Here is a 19,474-nt window from a genome sequence, read left to right on the forward strand (position 1 = left end):
TATCTGCCCCATTAACCCCCCCACCTCCCAATGCACTTGAAGCCCCCTAAAAAAATGTGCTCCGCACATCTTTATTAAACTTTTTCTCTCGCTATGTCCTCGTGTTGGGCATTTCAACCCAGGAAAAAAGATTCTGACTGTCTGCCCTATCTACGCCTCTCATAATTTTATATACTTCTATCATCTCCCTTAACCTCCGATGTTCCAGAAAAGAATCCATCTATTCAACTCCTCCCTATAGCAGAAACCCTCTAATCCAAGCAGCATTCTGGTATACCTCCTCTGCACCCTCTTCAAAGTCTCCATATCCTTCTTGTAATGGGACAACCACAACTGCATGCAATACTCCAAATGCGGCCTAACCAAAGTATAATAGAGCTGCATCACGATTTCCTGACTATTACAGTACATTCAGAAAGTATTCAGACCCCTTCACTTTTTCCACATTTTGTTACGTTACAGCCTTATTTTAAAATGGATTAAATTCTTTTTTTTTATCATTAATCTACACACAATACCCCAAAATGAAGAAGCAAAAACAGGCATTTAGAAATATTTGCAAAGTAATTAAAAAGAAATAACTGAAATATCACATTTACATAAGTATTCAGACCCTTTGCTCTGACACTCAAAATTGAGCTTAGGTTCATCCTGTTTCCATTGATTATCCTTGAGATGTTTCTACAACTTGATTGGAGTCTACCAGTGGCAAATTAAATTGATTGGACATGATTTGGAAATGCACACACCTGTCTATATAAAGTCCCACAGTAGACAGTGCATGTCAGAGCAAAAACCAAGCCATGAAGATGAAGGAATTGTCCGTAGACCTCCGAGACAGGATTGTGTCGAGACAGATCTGGGGAAGGGCATAAAACAATTTCTGTAGCATTGCAGGTCCCGAAGAGCACAGTGGCCTCCGTCATTCTTAAACGGAAGAACTTTGGAACCACTTTTCATAGAAAGAGCTTTGGAACAGCTCTTCATAGAGCTGGCCGCCCGGCCAAACTGAGCAATCGGGGGAGAAGGGCTTGGCCAGGGAGATGACCAAGCCCTTCTCCCCCGACACCAGGGAGGTGGTCACTCTGACAGAGCACCAGAGTTCCTCTGTGGAGATGGAAGAACCTTCCAGAAGGACAACTATAGCAGCACCACCAATCAGGCCTTTAATGCAGAGTGGCCAGACGGAAGCCACTCCTCAGTAAAAGGCACATGACAGCCCATTTGGAATTTGCCAAAAGGCATGAGAAACAAGATTCTCCGGTCTGATGAAACCAAGATTGAACTCTTTGGCCTGAATACCAAGAAACCAGACACCGCTCATCACCTGGCCAATACCATACCTACGGTGAAGCATGGTGGTGGCAGCATCATGCTGTGGGAATGTTTTTCAGTGGCAGGAACTGGGAGATGAGTCGGGATTGAGGGAAAGATGAACGGAGTAAAGTACAGAGAGATCCTTGATGAAAACCTGCTCCAGAGCGTTCTGGACCTCAGACTGGGGCAGAGATTCACCTTCCAACAGGACAACGATCTTAAGCACACAGCCAATACAATGCAGGAGTGGCTTCGTGACAAGTCTGTGAATGTCCTTGAGTGGCCCAGCCAGAGCCTGGACTTGAACCCGATCGAACATCTCTGGAGGGACCTGAAAATAGTTGTGCATCGACGCTCCCCATCCAACCTGACAGAGCTTGAGAGGATCTGCAGCGAAGAATGGGATAAATTACCCAAATACAGGTGTGCCAAGCTTGTAGCGTCATACCCAAGAAGACTTGAGGCTGTAATCGCTGCCAAAGGTGCCTCCACAAAGTACTGAGTAAAGAGTCAGAATACTTGTGTAAGTGTGATATTTCAGTTATTTCTTTTTAATTACTGCAAAATGTTCTAAGCACCTGTTTTCATTTTTTTTTAATGAAGCATTGTGTGTAGATTGATGATAAAAAAAAGAATTTAATCCACTTTAGAATAAGGCTGTAATGTAATAAAATATGGAAAAAATGAAGGGGTCTGAATACTTTCTGAATGCACTGTATATTCAATGCCCCTAGATCCCTCTGCATATCATGGTTGTTAAGGGTCTTGCCATTAATCATATACTTCCCTCTTACATTAAACCTCCCACTTCACACTTGCTCAGGTTAAATTACATTTAACTGCCATTTCTCTGCCTTTCCTGTCTTATAAACATCGCAATTTTTTCTGCCTCTATTATTTCCTATTTTAAAAAAAATCCCTGAGGTCTCCTTTAAATCTTTCCCTTCTCATCTTAAAGCTGTACCCTTTAGTTTTAGACTCCCTATTCTGTGGGGGGGGAAATGACTGTCCAACTCATCCTTGCCCTTCATGACTTTATAAACCTCTGCTTCTTTCGCTCAATAGAAAACAGTCCCAGACTATCCAGTCTCTCTTTATAACTCAATCCCAGCAGCATCCTTATATTTTCTGCACCTTCTCTAGTTTAATCGCATCCTCCTACAGCTGACATTTCACGGACCTTGTAAATTAATTTCGCGGTTGGTTGCAAGCTTTTCCTTGTACTAGTTGATCCAAGTTACAAGGAAACTAAGCTTCTGAAAGGTATGCATTTTATGGAACTTACATTGTGTAGCTTTAAAAAAATAATCAAAAGGAAAGTATGATTTCTCTGAGGTTGCACATAAAAAACAAACAAAATACGATGTTAAATCATCAGAAGTGAAGCTATTCCTTGGTACATAGACTTACTCTTTCATTATCAATGGCGAAGAAACAATTCAAGGATATTTTGGATCCATGAAAAAGTCTAACATCTCCACTGACTCATGGGAACCCATGACACATGATCTCTCAAAATGGAGGAACATTCAAGATGGCTGTGTATGGCAGATGTGTAGTGTACAGCATATGCACCACTTTGCAAACTACACATATGGCCACTCGACCATGCATCTCCTGCCCCACATGTGCAAAGTGGGAGGATCCCGCATTGGGGTCTGCATTGATACTGATGAACTAGAGAAATGAAGGACTGACCAAGCTACCCTCTCCCCTTTGCACTAATGTTATTAAGGACTACTAAAATTGTCTGATAAAAGGCTTTTTAAAATCATTGCTGTCATGACAGCATCGAGAAAAAAATGCCAAAAAAATGCCAAAAAATTCCAGGAAAGATTAAGCTCAAAATGAGCAAGATCAGTCACAACATATTCAGTCTGTCAATGTTGCTGGATAATAATTATCTGTAATGTTCCAGTTGGCAGCATCTCCTCAGAATGAAAATTCTAATTGAAGTTCGGTCTTTAAGTTGTAAAAACAATGAATATTTTTATCTGACAGCATCAATCTCTCATGCTTTCACGCTGAACACATAATAATGTACAACAACTGCTAAAAGGCCAAGTTAGCCCTGTTTAGAGTGGAATGTGTTTGCTGTTTAATCCTTTGAGAACTTCAGGAGTCAGAGGGAAGTTGCACCATCATTTACAACATATGCTTTTCATGGCAATTCATCTGTGTTGAGATCAAAATTATTTATACTCCTCATATCTTTCTGCTATTTACTGCATTTTCCCAAGGCAAGAATTTCCTTTTTGCATGGACATAATTCTCTTCCTAGGCCAATGGTGATAAGCAATGTGAAATTACAATTTGAAATATGCAACTTACATCTTCAGCACAAATTTTCCATTAACAATCACATCTCAAGAGAACCAACTCAAGAGAGTGCATTGAATTACTGTGCAAATCTTTCAAATTAACATATTCTTTGTTTACAATGCACGTTCAGAAATAGACAGACGTCACTTCTGGCCCAAGTGCGAATCAGGAATATGAAGAAAGAATTTGTACTTGGATGTCTGAATTAAATCATTTGATTCCCATCCGCCAATATCTTGGACTAATGGTTACTAGGCGTTACTGAACTTGCCATAAACATTGCTGTAACAAATACAGATCAGAAACACAGGTAAACTATTCAGTTCCTGGCTCTCAGAAGCTTGTCCAGCAGCTATAAAGGTGTGAGGGGGCAAGTTTTTAAGGAGATGTGTGAGGCAAGTTTTTGTTTACACATGTGCCTCGAAATCGCAGTCAGGGGAAGTGTTAGAAGCAAATACGATAGCAATATTTATAAAGCATTTAGACTAACACATGAACAGGCAGTGGAGAAAGGAATATGAACCATGAGCAAACAGATGTGATTATTTAGATCAACTTCATGGTTGACACAGACATAGTGGGCAGTTAGACCTGTTCCTGGGCTGCACTGTTTTATGAAATAGAAGTCACAAGTTAGCTGTATGAAGAAATATTCCCTATTTGTCTCAATGAATGTAGCTCCATCAACAATCAAGCAATTTGACACCCTGGGACAAAGCTATCCTCCTGACTGACAATTCACCCATTCATCTTATTCTCTAGAGGCCTACTGTGCTTAGTGTGTATTATCTACAAAGCATAATACAACTATTCGCTGCGAGTAGTGCAATCTTTCAGATTTCAGATATTAAATTGGACACATTCAGACATGGATGTTCAAAATTCCCTGGCACCACTTTGATGACAATAAGGAAAGTTATCCAAAATGTTCTGCCTAACATTTAACTTTTGTTCAACGCGATTAAAAAAAGACCCAGATCACCTGGTCATTATTTAATTGCTGATTGTGGGAGCCGGTTGTGTGTAAATTGCCCCCTATGTTTCCTACATTACAGTAGTGAAGACATTTCAAAAATATTTATTTGGCTGTAAAGTGCCTTGGGATGTCCTGAAAATCACGGTGTGCATGATGCTTTATAAATTCACAATTCCCTTTCTTTCTTTCATGCGAATTGTTCGAATTACTCTGCCAATGACTACACTGGTTCCCAGCTGCTGGAAAACCTCACCTGTACTTCACAACTGACTTTTGTTAATTCATTAACAGGCATGTTTAGAATTCTGATCTATCCAGTGAATTATGCTGATAATATTATTTATATTTTAATAGGTTGGCCAAGGCCAAATCAATCAGACTAAGACTTTAAATGAAACGTTTTAAGATATCAATAATAGATTAATTAGATAACGCAGTTCTTTAAATTTTAATGTTGGCAGCACCTGAAACTGAATCCCAAATTTTAAAATGCTGATTACATTAAAAGTAAGCTAAATCAGTTGCTTACTTGGCTGCTGATAATACAAATAACTAGGTAAAGCCCTGTAAAATTAATATAACATACAGAAGGTTTATTTTTCCAGATCCCTATTCAGGATCCCTATAGACTTTCAAGAGTTCGGCTACTGGCAATTTGTCTTCAAGAGGCAACTCCAGCCAGGATGGGATTAGGCAGTAATCTCCTAGACCATGGGGAAATACTTCGTTTTGTGATTTAGTCTACAGGATCCCTGCCCTTCTGACCAAAAGAAACTGCAACTCAGTCAATTGTGTAAGTCAGAATTAAGACTCTTGCCTAGCTATTGCCCAATCACATAGTGAGAAAATGTTGTGCTAACCACAACAAAAATGTATCGATATAACCTGTTAAAAATTTGACCCTTACAATGAAGAAATTTTAATTTATTCAACACATTAATAATATTTAAGATTAGTAGAGGAATAATATATTTGGAGGTAACGATTCTAACAACAGTAAACGTAGGAAGAACAGGCAGTCACAGCGAATGCAGCGCCGGAGACGTTTGTACATTCTCCCTGGGCTTGAAAGGGTAATACAGGGATGAAATTTCCCCTTACTAGGTGTTTAGAACTGGGAAGGTGGGGCGAGGGGTGGAAGTGTCATGATACCAAAATAAGGGCTCAGCCAGTCTGAGATGAGAAGAAATATCTTTACTCAAAGAGTTGAGAATCTTTGGATTCCTCTGCTGAAGAGGGTTATTGAGATTTATGGATGCACAAACATAGAACACAGAACACAACAGAACAAAAACAGGCCCTTTGGCTCACAATGTCTGTGCCGAACATGATGTAACTGCACATAACCCATATCCCTCCAATCTGAGCATATCCATATGCTTATCAAGTCTTTTTAAATGCCACTAATGGATCTGCTTCAACCACTATTCCTGGCAGTACATTTCAGGCATTCACCACCCTCTGTAAAAAAAAAACCTGCCCCGCACATCTCCGTTAAACTCTGTCCCTATTACCTTAACGCTATGCTCTTTAGTTGATTTTTCCATGCGGGGTATGCCTGTCCACCCTATCTATGCTTCACATCATTTTATATACATTTATATACATTAAGGTTTATGGATGAAAATATCAGCAGGCATTGTAGGGGCAGAAAAGCAATTAGCCTGGACTTCTCATTGTGATTACAAGGAATGGTTACTTTGGAAAATCAAAGCAGGAAGTAATGTATTGGCATTGGTAGAGAATTGACATTTGAACAGGAAGCAGAGTAGGGGAAATATAGAAACAAAAAACTGTAGATGCCGGTTAATATACAAAAGGACACAAAGTACTCGAGTCACTCAGCATCCCTACAAAACATGGATAGGTGACGTTTTGACCTAAGACCTTTCTTCACAGAAGAAGAAATCCCAAGAAGGGTCTCGCCCTGAAACCTCACATATCCATGTACTCCAGAGATACTGCCTGACCTGCTGAGTGACTTCAGCGCTGTGTGTTGTTTTAGGCATAGATGGGAGCTTTACTGGTTGGCGAGATGTAATGGGTGGCATTTGCGTAAAGGCATTAAAAAGTCATAAAATTTGCTGATGTCAAAGATTAGTGGGAAAGTAAATTGCAAAGGCAACAAAAGGTGGATACAAAGAGATATAGGTCGTTTAAGAGAATGGGCGAGGATTTGGAAAAATTTAAAATTGTGGGAAAATGTCAAATTGTCCATTTTGGCAGGAAATATGAAAAGCACTTATCTACATTGTGAGATATTGTATAATTCTGAGAAGCAGAGAGATCTTGGCTCCTCAGGCATGATTCCCAGAAGACTAACAGGCAAGTACAGCATGCAATTAGAAATGATGACCGAACATCACTGTTTATTGTGAAAGGAACTGATTATAAAGGTAGGGTCATTATCCTTCAGTTACATGAGGCATTGATAAGAACTTATCTAGAAATGCGTGTCAAATATTGGGTTCTTCATTCAACGAAGCATATTAGTACATTGGAACTAGTTCAGAGCTTTTTAACTACACTGAGACGCAGCACGGTCGGGTTGGCTTATTGAGGAGATCGGCTGGGTATAATTAAGACCCAAGATCCTGAAGGGTGTTGGCATGTGGATGTGGATATTTCCTCTTTTGGGAGACATAAGGGTCACTGTTTAAAAATAAAGTGTCATCGACTTAACATAACAATGAGATTACATTTTTTTCTCAGGGTGTTTTGAATCTTTGGAATGCTCTTTCTCAAAAACCGGTGGAACCGGTCTAAGATAAAACTGTATCAACTCCTGATAAGCAAGGAGTGGATGAAAGGTTATCAAATGGTAAATGGGGTTAAGGCTACAATTACATTGGTAAAATAACCTTACTGAATGGCCAAGCTTCGAGGTCATGGGTCTTACTACTGCTCCTAATCTGTATGTTCATGTGTTTCTATTGGGTTCAGGAGCAAATTGGTATTGTATTGCAACACTACAATACAGTAAAGCATATTTCTAATCTAGAACAGTTAATCTATGTGAACATGTTGCTTTGTTTTTTAAATCCTCCATCATGACAATAGATAATAGGTGCAGGAGTAGGCCATTCGGCCCTTTGAGCCAGCACCACCATTCAATGTGATCATGTCTGATCATCTCTCCCCTTTCTAACTCTGCCATCTTTCCAGCTCTAAGTATCCCACACCCTAATACATTTGAGTTCTTCCAATTCAGCATTTTGAAATTACAAAATGTAATCACTATTTTTGAATGTTACGTCTTCAGTTTAAGAGCCTAAGCTCTGGAATACCCTCACCCAATCACTTTACTATATTCCTCCTTTATAATGCTGACAAAAACCTATTACTCAACTTTTGGTCAACTACCCGAATGCCGCCTTATGTGCTTGGTATCAATTCTTCAGTCAGTAATGTTCCTATGAAATGCCTTGGGATATCCTTGCTACATTGAAGGCTTTTAAATGGAAAATTTAGTTCTTGCTGAGCCTTGAGGCTATTATTTCATATTTTCATACAACATAAAAGGAGACTAGAGATCCACTGGGTCTGTGCCAGCTCTCAGAGTAATCCCATTCCTCCTCGTGTTTTCTTACAACACTATCTCCTCACACCTATCAACTGCCCCATTATTCTTCTATTAACCTACCGTCTCTGGGATGAGGTAGGAAACTGGTGCACGAGGAGGTGGTCGCAGGCAGAATATGCTAACTCCACACAAACAGTACTAATGAATAGGATTAAGTCTAGGTTGCTGGTGCTCTGATTGCGTCACTATGTTTGCTGGTACATGAGATTATAACTCCGCTCATGGGGTTAAAGCACAACATGGTCATGTGAATTAAATGCCCTATTTCTACGTTTGTATTTATTATGTAACTTATTTAAAGGTTTATGTTTTGCAGTTTCTAACAAATCATCATCTTTGGTCATAAACATCTACAATATGTTCTGGAAGCAGGCTTTTACTGAATATATTACAGTTGAGAAAAGCAATAGTTATAGAATCAAAGATTTTTACATCATGGAAACGGGCAATCCACCCCAACATGCACGATGATCAAAATGCTCCATTTAAGCTAGTCTAATTTCTCTGCATTTGGTCTGTATGTCTACCTATCTTACTAAAACTCTCATCTTGTCTATGTGTGAGCGTGCTTGCGTGTCTGTGATTCATGCCCGGAACTACGCCAAATCGGTACACGATAGCGCTACAATTTTTGGACCACCTTACTCACAATTGTCCCGTGGTGTAGTGTATTAAGTTTCATTCAGATTGATGTTATATTTTACAAGTTTTTCACATTTTCAACTTTACTAAATCCCACTTTGAGAAAAATCGCTTGAAGTTGCAGTGGCAGTTCCAGCTATGTCACAATGGGATCTCATTTACATCAACTGCCAGTCAGCAGTGCTCCACCCGACAATGACATCACAATCCGATCTCATTTACATTTAAAAAAAAGGCAGCAGTGGGGGAGGGGACGAGGAGAGGATTGTTTAATGTTATTTAAACAGATAGAGGGAGAGGAGGGGGGTAGGGAGGGGAGAGGGGTTATGGAGGGAGGGAAGGAGTGACTGATGGTGAGGTAGGGGGGAGGAGGAGAGGGGAGGGAGGGTGAAGAGGAGGGGGAAGGAGTGTTGGGGATGAGGGGGAATGAGCCACGCCTGCACAGTTGGGGGCTTTGGGTGAGTGGTGGAATATTGCGTTGGGGAACGGGTTGCGTTGGAGGAACAGGTGAGTGGCGGAAACGGGTTTCATTGGGTGAATGGGTGAGTGGTAGAATATTGGGTTGGGGAACGGGCCCAACGGGTCAGGGGGATAGGGAGGGGAGAAGGGTTATGGAGGCAGGGAGGGAGTGACTGAGGGTAGGGGAAAGGAGAGGGAGCAATCCATCAATAGCAATAATGTCCTTCCTCATATTAGGAGATCATAATTACACACAATATTATCCCAAAGATGTACAGGTTTGTAGGTTAATTGGCCTCTTTATATTGCCCCTAGTGTGTAGGGAGCGGATGGAGTAGGCAGTACCCTACCTTAAGACATTGTAGGTGTCTTAACTCTGGTGCTCTTAAGACACATACTATGTAGGGTACAGCATGGTACAATACACAAGTACTCTGATCACTGGGATATTAGGTATTCTGTACTGTTTTGAAAGTGAAGTTTTACCCATAAACCAGTGCAATATCAGTGTACATAAAACTGAATCAAACTGCAATTTTTATTCAATAACCCGAGTATTTAATTTGTAATCTTAATTCCCTGTTGCACACAATAGCTGTATTAGATTATGGTGCTGGAAAACCAACAATACTTAGAAACATTAAAGTAATTCTGATAATGCATCGCATCGCTAGTAATAAAATCAATTCTAATTACAGAATCATAAATATACGGTACAGATGTAGGCTATTCAGTGTATATTCAGATTCTTTAGAAAATGCAGTTAGAGTTTTTCCTTCAACTTTTAAGGCAGAATGTTCTGACCCACAACACTCTTACAATACATAACCATGCATGACATACAAAACATAAATGTCCCACAACTGGTGTTGAATCCAATGGTCAGGCAAAGCTGCAGTGGCAGAGCAGTTTGGCTCAGTCTCGGCATCAGCAGCTAAGAGAGCAACAGGGTCCTCTCTTGGGTTAACTTTTTGGGTCAATTATGGTCTTAGGACAAGGTTGGCATCAGCTCCACCCCAAGAAGGTCCGCAGCTGCTTCTTGATTCTGCTCTGCATATTCTGCTCACGTTCATTTTAGGGACAGAGAACTCTCCAAATCAATCACGGGTGGGTGAATGGAGGGGTGTACAACAAAGGGCAGATTGAGTTCTCTTGGCTTTGTTCAGATATTTCGTTATTTTCTTATGATCAAACAAAGGGATCCAAAGAACACCATCACCAATCCTTGATCAGCTACACTAAATCATACTCTCTTGGCCTACATAATTTAACAATAATTTCTGCAAGGAATTTCAATTTGTTCCATTTGGAACAATGCTGGAATAGATAAAATAACACAATCACATTATAAAGTCATAGAATCATACAGCGTGGAAACAGGCCCTTTGGCCCAACTTGCCCACACTGCCCCAACAACATTAGTCGCACCTGCCTGTGTTTGGCCCTCTCCCGTTAAACCCATCCTATCCATGCGGGTGAGGCAGCATCTATGGAGTGAAGGAATAGGTGACGTTTCGGGTCGAGACCCTTCTTCAGACTGATGTGAAATCCATGTCTGAAGAAGGGTCTCGATCCGAAACGTCACCTATTCCTTCGCCCCATAGATGCTGCCTCATCTGCGGAATTTCTCCAGCATTTTTGTCTACCATAGGATACAAGCTGAAGTTTACAATCAGTTGAAGACCGGATGCTAGTCAGGACCGAATTGGAAATGTGGTTCTTCTTCATTAGTTTCATTGCTGTATGTGAGATATCTGTGAACAACATGGCTACCATATACGGTTACAAAACATTAACAACTACCTTTCACAATAGTTTCAAGTATGTGAGTGCTGCATGAAGACATAACATGATGCTGTATTTTCTTTCAATTCCATTCAATGACATTAATGCTGAATTTTTAACCCAAGTAAAAAGAGTTTATTGCTTGTGTTGGGCCAATTGTAGTAGGAGAAGCATCCAATAGTCCAGAAAATCTTCTGGTATGACACAAAGACCCTCAGATTCTGCATTACTGGAGATTTACTTGAACATGACAATAAACTTACTTGAACTTGATTTAAGGCATGCATGCTCTCTATATTTTTAAGTTACGTTTTCTTTACTTCGATAAACCATGAGGATCAAGGTCAAGATAACCAAATTAATAATGATCCATTAAACACCTACCAATTTCCGCCTTTGCTCTGGAATCCCAGACACATCAACTGGATTTCGCTCCAACACGTTCAAAAATCTCACCTCAGGAACGGCTATTGCACAGATCACATGGACCCACCTAAACAGACAAATGCAATTATTAAATGTTGCTCACAGACACTTTGGATCTAACTACAATTTGTCTTTACATTTCCATTGAGAGCAATAGTGATATTAAATGCATTCACTTTCATTACACTGGGTTTCACCTACAAACACTAATCCCAAAGTTGCTATAGTAATTCGACTCCATAGTCATTCGAACAAAAGAAATTACTAAATGTGGTAGATATGCCCCATCTATCACGGATACTAACCTCCCCACCGTCAAAGGGTTCCAAGTTGCCACAAGGGCACGAGCGCACGACTGGGTTGAAGTGTCCGTGAGCGGGATGGCCTCCGGCCACCGCGTAAAACGGTCAACCACTGTAAGTAGGTGAGAAACACCCCCGGATGGGCATTCTTTAACAGCGGGACAGGCAGCATCTCTGGAGATAAGGAATGGGTGACGGGATGACGTTTCCCATTGCTGGGCAGATGCTGGTTGACAAAAAGTGAACACACAGTGCTGGAGTAACACAAAGACGCAGCAGAATTTTGGAAATGTCATCCCGTCACCCATTCCTTCTCTCCAGAGATGCTGCCTGTCCCGCTGAGTTAAAGAATGTCCACGGTAGACTCACGAGTCACTACGGTAAACTCACGGGCTACTACGTTCTTACAACGAGTTTAAAAGTTCAACATTTTTACTTCAATAGTAAATTTGACTTGTGGAAATCTTTCATCGTGTTGAAAGATTTTCATGAGTTAACAAGTTTCCCGAGTACCTGCCGTTAGCGTTACGAGTTCCGAAGTTCCCGCTACGTTAATTCTACGTGATTACCACGAGTTTGATTTGTTTTAAACTCGGGATCACTCGTGGGTGGACTCGCACCTTGAGACAGGGGTTGTAGCATGCAACGTTTGTCAATTGCACACTATACCTTTGGCCTCATGCAAGAAAAAACATTAAGTTGTGCAAAATGTTCTCTGGGCTGTTGCACACCATCAACATAAGGAACCTCTCCAGATTGGGATGACATAAAACCAGACAACATTGGTGCAGAACTAGGCCATTCAGCCCATCAAGACTACTCTGCCATTCGGTCATGGTTGGTTTATTTTTTCCGCTCAACTCCATTCTCCAGCCTTCTCCCAGTTACCTTTGATGCCCTTACTAAAAATTCCCAATAACCTCCACAGCCATGAATTCCACAAATTCACCACCATCAGGCTAATATTCCCTATAATGAACAGCTATGTGTCACATCACAGTTAAGGCAATTGTATCCTGAATCACTATTAGACTGATTCATAATAGTAATGCGAAATAAGATTAAATATTTTTGCAAAACCAGTATCCCTGTTCTCACTACAAATAGCAATGGTTTCAGTAACAATACTGCTTAAGCTCGGCTTTTTAGACAACCTAATATTCTTATCCAGACACAATATACTTCTGGATCTTGCTATCCATTGACAAGGGAATGCTCTATTTAGCAACGCCTTAACGATATGTGGATTATGAAAACTTGCGAGTAATTTCAAATGCTTTTTTAAAATATGCTTCCTTTACCTTTTGTCAGTAGTACTTTTCAGTGCCCCACCTTGTAAGTTGCACAAACAGCAAGCCTGAATCGAGGAATAAAATACAAAAGTTAAACAGAAAATTAAAAAACTATCAAAAAGATTTCCACCTAAACAATCACAATTAGACTGAATCTAAAAAAACTAACTGTTTCCATTTTGAATTAAAATTTTAATTATTTTTAATTTCAGTTCTTGTAATAACCACATGAAATGTGAAACCATACTGTGAAAGCCATTCCCACAGGCCACTAGACAGGCACAAAGATATGCCGAAACATATGGTGTTGGCAGAATGGTTAAGTTACAAGTCCAGTAACCCAGAGTCCTGTATTGACATTGCAGTTTAGAGTTTGGAGAAACAGCTTCGAAACTCGGCCCATCGAGTCTGTGCCAACCATCGATCACCCGTTCACACTAGTTCTATGTCATCCCACTTTCTCATCCACTCCCTACACACTAGGGGCAATTTACAGAGGCCAATTAGCCTACAAACCCATGTCATTGGGATGTGATAGGTTTGCTAACTATTTTATCTCCCCTTCCCATTCTGACTTTTCTGTCCTGGGCCTCCTTCATTGCCAGAGTGAGGTCACACATAAAACTCGAGTAACCTCACCTCATATTCCACTTGGTAGCTTACAACCTAACAGCAGGAACACTGATTTATCCAATTTGGGGTAAATAGCCAACAAACAACCAACCCCTTTTATTCCCCTTTTATCCCTGTGCCCCACCTGGATTTGTCTCCATTTCTCTTAATAAACCAGCATTTACAGTTCCTATTGTCACGAAATGTAGCATGTCAATAGTGTTAACAGAAATCATACATTGTTAAGGAACAATAATCAATTTTCCAATAAACTGATCATATTATAATCAAAAGCAAACATAATTGCAGTTATTTATGTTTAAAAATAAACATTTATAGTCATCCCCTATTTAAGGCATTTGACATGTTCCTCATGGTAGGCTGATCTGGTAGATTAAAATCCATGGGATCCATTGTGATTTTACACTTTGGATTCAGATCTGGCTTACCCATAGAAGTCAGAGGGTACAGGTTGAGGGATGTTATTCTGGCTGTAACCAGAATCTGTGCGAGGAAAAACGTTCTGATCATCTACCCTATCTATGCCTCACATAATTTTATAAACTTCTATCAGGTCACCCCTTAGCTTTCAACACTCCAGAGAATACAATCAATGTTTGTCCAACCTATTCTTGCAGTTAATACTCTTTATTCCAGACAGCATTCTAGTAAACCTCTTCTGCGCCTCTTCAAAGCCTCCACCTACCTTCTGTAATAGGTCACAAGGAATTGGAGTAGGATTAGTCCATTCAGCCCATCAAGTCTACTCCGCCATTCAATCATGGCTGATCTATCTTTCCCTCCTAACTCCATTCTCCTGCCTTCTCCCCATACCGCCTGATACCTGTACAAATCAAGAATCTATCTATCTCTGCCTCAAAAATATCCACTGACTTCTTGGTCTCCACTGACTTCTGCGGCAAAGAATTCTACCACCCTCTGACTAATTAAATTTCTCCTCATCTCCTTCCAAAAAGAACGTCCTTTAATTCTGAGGCTATGACCTCTAGTTCTAGACACTCCCACTAGTGAAAACATCCTCTCCACATCCACTCTATCCAAGCCTTTCACTATTCTGTATGTTTCAATGAGGTTTCCCCTCCTTCTTCTAAATCCAGCGAGTAAAGGGCCAGTGCTGACAAACGTTCATAATGGGTTAACCTACTCATTCCTGGGATCATTCTTGTAAACCTCCTCTGAACCCTCTGCAGAGCCAGCATATCTTTCCATAGATATGGTGCCCAAAATTGCTCACAATATTCCAATGCAGCCTTACCAGCACCTTATAGAACCTCAACATTACATCCCTGTTTTTGTATACAAGCCCTCTTGAAATAAATGCTAGCATTGCATTTGCTTTCTTTTCTAGTGATAAGACATTCAGAACTGCACATAATACTCCAAATGCAGCCTAATCAAAGTCCGATAAATCTGCAACGTGACTTCCTGACTCCTATATGTAATGCTTCGACCGATGAAAGCAGCACACCATAAGCCTTCTTTACCACTCTCTATACCTGTGTTGCCACTTTCAGTGAGGTATGGACTTGACCCCCAAGATCCATAAGCACATTGATCACAGACAGTGTGATGCTTCAATGTGGTTCATGATTGAGTGTCTCAGAGTGTCTCAGAGATTGCTATGATATAAAAATTCACTAAATGGGCTCAATTGTTGTAATGCCAACACTTCTGCACAATTCCTGACAAGAGCTTCCCAAACAAATCCAATGAAAAATATATTACATAATTCATTGACAAACCCTTCACATGTGAAGCTGACATTAATAACTTAAAATGGAATCAATGACATGCTTGATTCTCAACAAATGTATCATCTGTCCATGGACTGCTTGGACATTAACCACATACTCAGCGTCCTTCCCCTCACATGTTTCAGTCCACTACTTTCCCTTTGTTTATTCTCATACTGTCAGATCCTGAAGCAGTGCAGGGAACTTTATGACATACATTTCTATTTGTTGTCCATCTTTCCTCTGGGGGGGAATTTTCTACAGTAAGGTTCAAAAAGATCATAGTGTTTCAAAGACTTGTCAGTGTCAGGTATCTACTGTGGACAATATCACAATTGACTTGTTTTAAAGGCCATTGCTGGCTCAAAAGCATGTTTAAAAGACCAGCAATTTCTGTGAAAGCTCGCCACAAAGGCTTCACTTCCACAAAAGTTTACCAACTGCAGGCATCACTACTTAAAACCGTTTCTAGAAATAAATCCTCAACAAATAAAATATCCTGTGGCAAAGTTCTAGTTATTTATTATCCGTATTCCTTATTTCAGTGGCATCCATTGACGGAACTAAAGCTGAATTTATTCCTTTCACCACCGAATGTCCACCCACGATGGCTTTCCAAATGTTACCAATAGTAATCAAGAGAAAATGAAATGTTTTTTAACCTAGACGCTCCCGGGAGCGTCTAGGCTAATTGGAGCCTCTCTTTACTTACTCCGCGAAAGATGAGCTAATATTGCACAAAAATTGAATTTCTGACAGGTATTACACTGGATGTAACAGCAGGAGGATGTGAACGCTGTCCACCAATTAGCTGTTTGGGGAAGAATTGTCACCATTCTATTTCTAAATGGTAAGGCAAAGCACAAAACTTTCAAAACCACGTTTAATTGAAACAGTTCATTAATTTCTCTCACTGCTTGTACCACAATCCCAACAATCAAGATAACTTGGCTTTAGCAATTCAGAATTCAGATGCTGGATCTCGATTAGTTCAAAATATTTGTGTAGAATATTGCATGGAGCACTCACCGCTGTCCAAGCATTAGCTGTACATCGTGAGCAGGTCCAGCCGTCTTTGACTAAATCTGGTCGAATACCATAACAACCTGTAAAGAGCAAATCAGCTCGTTGGTAATGTTAACAAACATGCTCGCCTCCCCTAAGGTCAGTGCCTTAATTATTCCTAAATATTAATCATTAATCCCCATTTCCCTCAGTATGATTATTATCTGAATGGCAGATTATTAACTGAATGGTGTCAAATTAGGAGAAGGGGAGGTGCAACGAGACCTGGGTGAGCTTGTACATCAGTCACTAAAAGTAAGGTACAGCAGGCAATGAAGAAAGCCAATGGCCTTCATTGCGAGAGGAGTTGAGTTTAGGAGCGAGGACGTCCTACTGCAGTTGTACAGGGCCCTGGTGAGACCGCACCTGGAGTATTGTGTGCAATTTTGGTCTCCTAATTTGAGGAGGGACATTATTGCTATTGAAGGAGTGCAGCATAGATTCACCAGGTTAATACCCGGGATGGCGGGACTGACGAATGGGTCCACTGGGTTTTTATTCACTAGAATTTAGAAGGATGAGAAGGGATCTTATAAAAACATCCAAAATTCTTAGAGGATTGGACAGGGTAGATGCAGGAAAAATGTTCCCGATGTTGGGGGAGTCCAGAACCAGGGGTCACGGTTTCAGAATAAGGGGGAGGCCATTTAGGACTGAGATGAGGAAAAGCTTCTTCACCCAGAGAGTTGTGAATCTGGGGAATTCTCTGCCACAGAAGGCAATGGATGCCAATTCACTGGATGTTTTCAAGAGAGAGTTAAATTTAGCTCGTAGGGCTAAGGGAATCAAGGGAAATGTAGAAAACGCCGGAATAGAGTACTGATTTTAGATGATCAGCCATAATCATATTGAATGGCGGTACTAGCTCGAAGGACCGAATGGCCTGCTCTTGCACCTATTTTCTATGTTTCTATGGTGAGTGTGGAATTATGTTTTACTGCAAAGCTGAAACAATTCTCCAAAATTAGCAGTTACAAATAAATATGAAGCACGAGAAGTGTTTCACCCAGAGTTGTGAATCTGTGGAATTCTCTGCCACAGAAGGCAGTGTAGGCCAATTCACTGGATGTTTTCAAGATGCTTTAGCTCTTAGGGCTAATGGAATCAAGGGATATGGGGGAAAATCGGGAACGGGGTACTTATTTTGGATGATCAGCCGTGATCATATTGAATGGCAGTGCTGGATTGAAGGGCCGAATGGCCTACTCCTGCACCTATTTTCTATGTTTTCTATGTTTCTATGAGAACTACTAGTCATGAAAACATAACTGAAACAATTATGAAGTATGGTCGTGATCATCTAAATTGCTGCCTTTTGCCAGACAACAGAAAAACAATGGTAAACTTTTATTTTAAATCAATTTTCTGTACAGTTATTTTATGACAAGGTAGGACCCAATGGGCAAGTGTGCTATTTTTGAGTAATCCGAATCCCTGCCATAAGAAAGCCCAGTACATGAAATTCAATGTAAGAGTGTTTCAGCAATACAGCTTAATCATGGTACAATGAGTCTTTGTGTAGGTAAAACAATAAAAAGCAATCATTGGCTCATTGAAAGTGGTTTTTCAGTTCTTGTGTGATTTCCTTCATCAAATGAGAAAGCAGTAAATGACCAGCAGAAGTGAAGAACTAATTTGTTTTGGGGGATAATGCAAAGCATAAAAGAACTCGATCGATGCCAAATAAATGTACAGTGGAGACACTTCAAAGCTACCTTGTGTCCATAAATTCAGGATCAGACTTTTACCATTCACATTCTGACTGCAGGCTCTTCTAATTATTAGAGCATTAAAGCTTCTTCACAATAACTAACACAAATTAATGTGTAGACTGATTAAGCCAGACTGAAACATATTTGCCACAAGGTTCACAACATATCCTCCTCCATTCCATAGGTTTTATGTTGTTGTTCATTAGGTATGAACTGTCACTTCACTGATTTAGGTTAAACTCAATTCTCAAAAGAAAATTATTTTGTCTGAGGATCTCAGCATAAATATTTTACAAACGGGACTGAAGTTATTATTTTAATTTAACCAGTTTTCATTGGCATAACAAAACAGGACTAACATCATTTTATTGCCTCGTCCCCCACACCAAGAGATGATTTCCAGCTCAGTATTTTTATTTATAAGGCTGCAATCAATATTTGAAATTCACCATTCAAACAACTATTTTTAAATCTGAACACCAGAAAAATAGCTTTGCTCATCGCTACCACAACATATTCCCAAATAATTAATCTCAACAATTGTCTTAGGCACCTTGTAAGGAACAGGAAATATATGGGCTTATAGACATCTGCTATTGCAAGGATAAGTTCAAACGTGGGTGCAAATTTATATCCAGTCTGTTTTCTATTGGATTGAATTCAATTTATACTGTGACATTCTACTTGAGTTTTAATAAATAATTTTACTTCTGGCCTTTCTCAGTCAAACACAAAGAAAAATTCAATTTCTTGAATGTAAATTCAGTACATCTGCAGTCTGAAATTTTTATTTAGCGATTGGATTGTAGATGGAGCTAATGTGCAAGTATACTCCTAAAAATATAGACTGGCCAACAGATAACTTAATAAGCAAGTTTGGTATTCCGAAAACGCAAGGAATCATGGGATTTGTCAAAGGTCACTCGCAATAAACATTCTCGGCAGCTGTGCTGCTGTATGTATACAAACCTGCTTTTCATCCGTGGTCAGGATCGAACTCGGGTCTCCAGCGCTGTTGAATTGCTACTAGACCGTCCCCGTCCCCTCCTGAGTGTCCCATCCCTGTCCGGGGGCAGCCGGAGATGTCCGGGGTGACCCTGGACTGATGGGACACCGGCCCGGTGCAGTGGCGGCCGAGACTTACAGCCAGCGTGGAGAAGAAGCACTAACTCCAGCTCAACTCAGCTCAGCATGGATTTACGAAGGGGAAATCATGCTTGGCTAATC

The 19,474-nt window shown here is 40.3% G+C and overlaps 1 protein-coding gene across 4 annotated transcripts in view; it reads right to left on the reverse strand.

Moving 5' to 3' along the window:
- The window catches only part of kdm4b (lysine demethylase 4B), a 292,435-nt gene that overhangs the window by 32,908 nt on the left and 240,053 nt on the right, over positions 1–19,474 (reverse strand). For 3 of the 4 annotated variants that reach the window (XM_033046656.1, XM_033046657.1, XM_033046658.1), the window contains 3 exons: positions 16,500–16,576; positions 13,114–13,169; positions 11,469–11,577 (listed from right to left, as the gene is read on the reverse strand). In XM_033046656.1, the coding sequence (XP_032902547.1) occupies positions 11,469–11,577; positions 13,114–13,169; positions 16,500–16,576 (242 nt within the window). Of the gene's footprint in view, positions 1–11,456; positions 11,578–13,113; positions 13,170–16,499; positions 16,577–19,474 lie in introns of those variants that run through there. The other variant, XM_033046659.1, reaches the window with a different exon arrangement.

The sequence above is a fragment of the Amblyraja radiata genome, chromosome 29 (genome assembly GCF_010909765.2).
Source record: "Amblyraja radiata isolate CabotCenter1 chromosome 29, sAmbRad1.1.pri, whole genome shotgun sequence".
In the NCBI taxonomy this organism is placed as follows: domain Eukaryota; kingdom Metazoa; phylum Chordata; class Chondrichthyes; order Rajiformes; family Rajidae; genus Amblyraja; species Amblyraja radiata.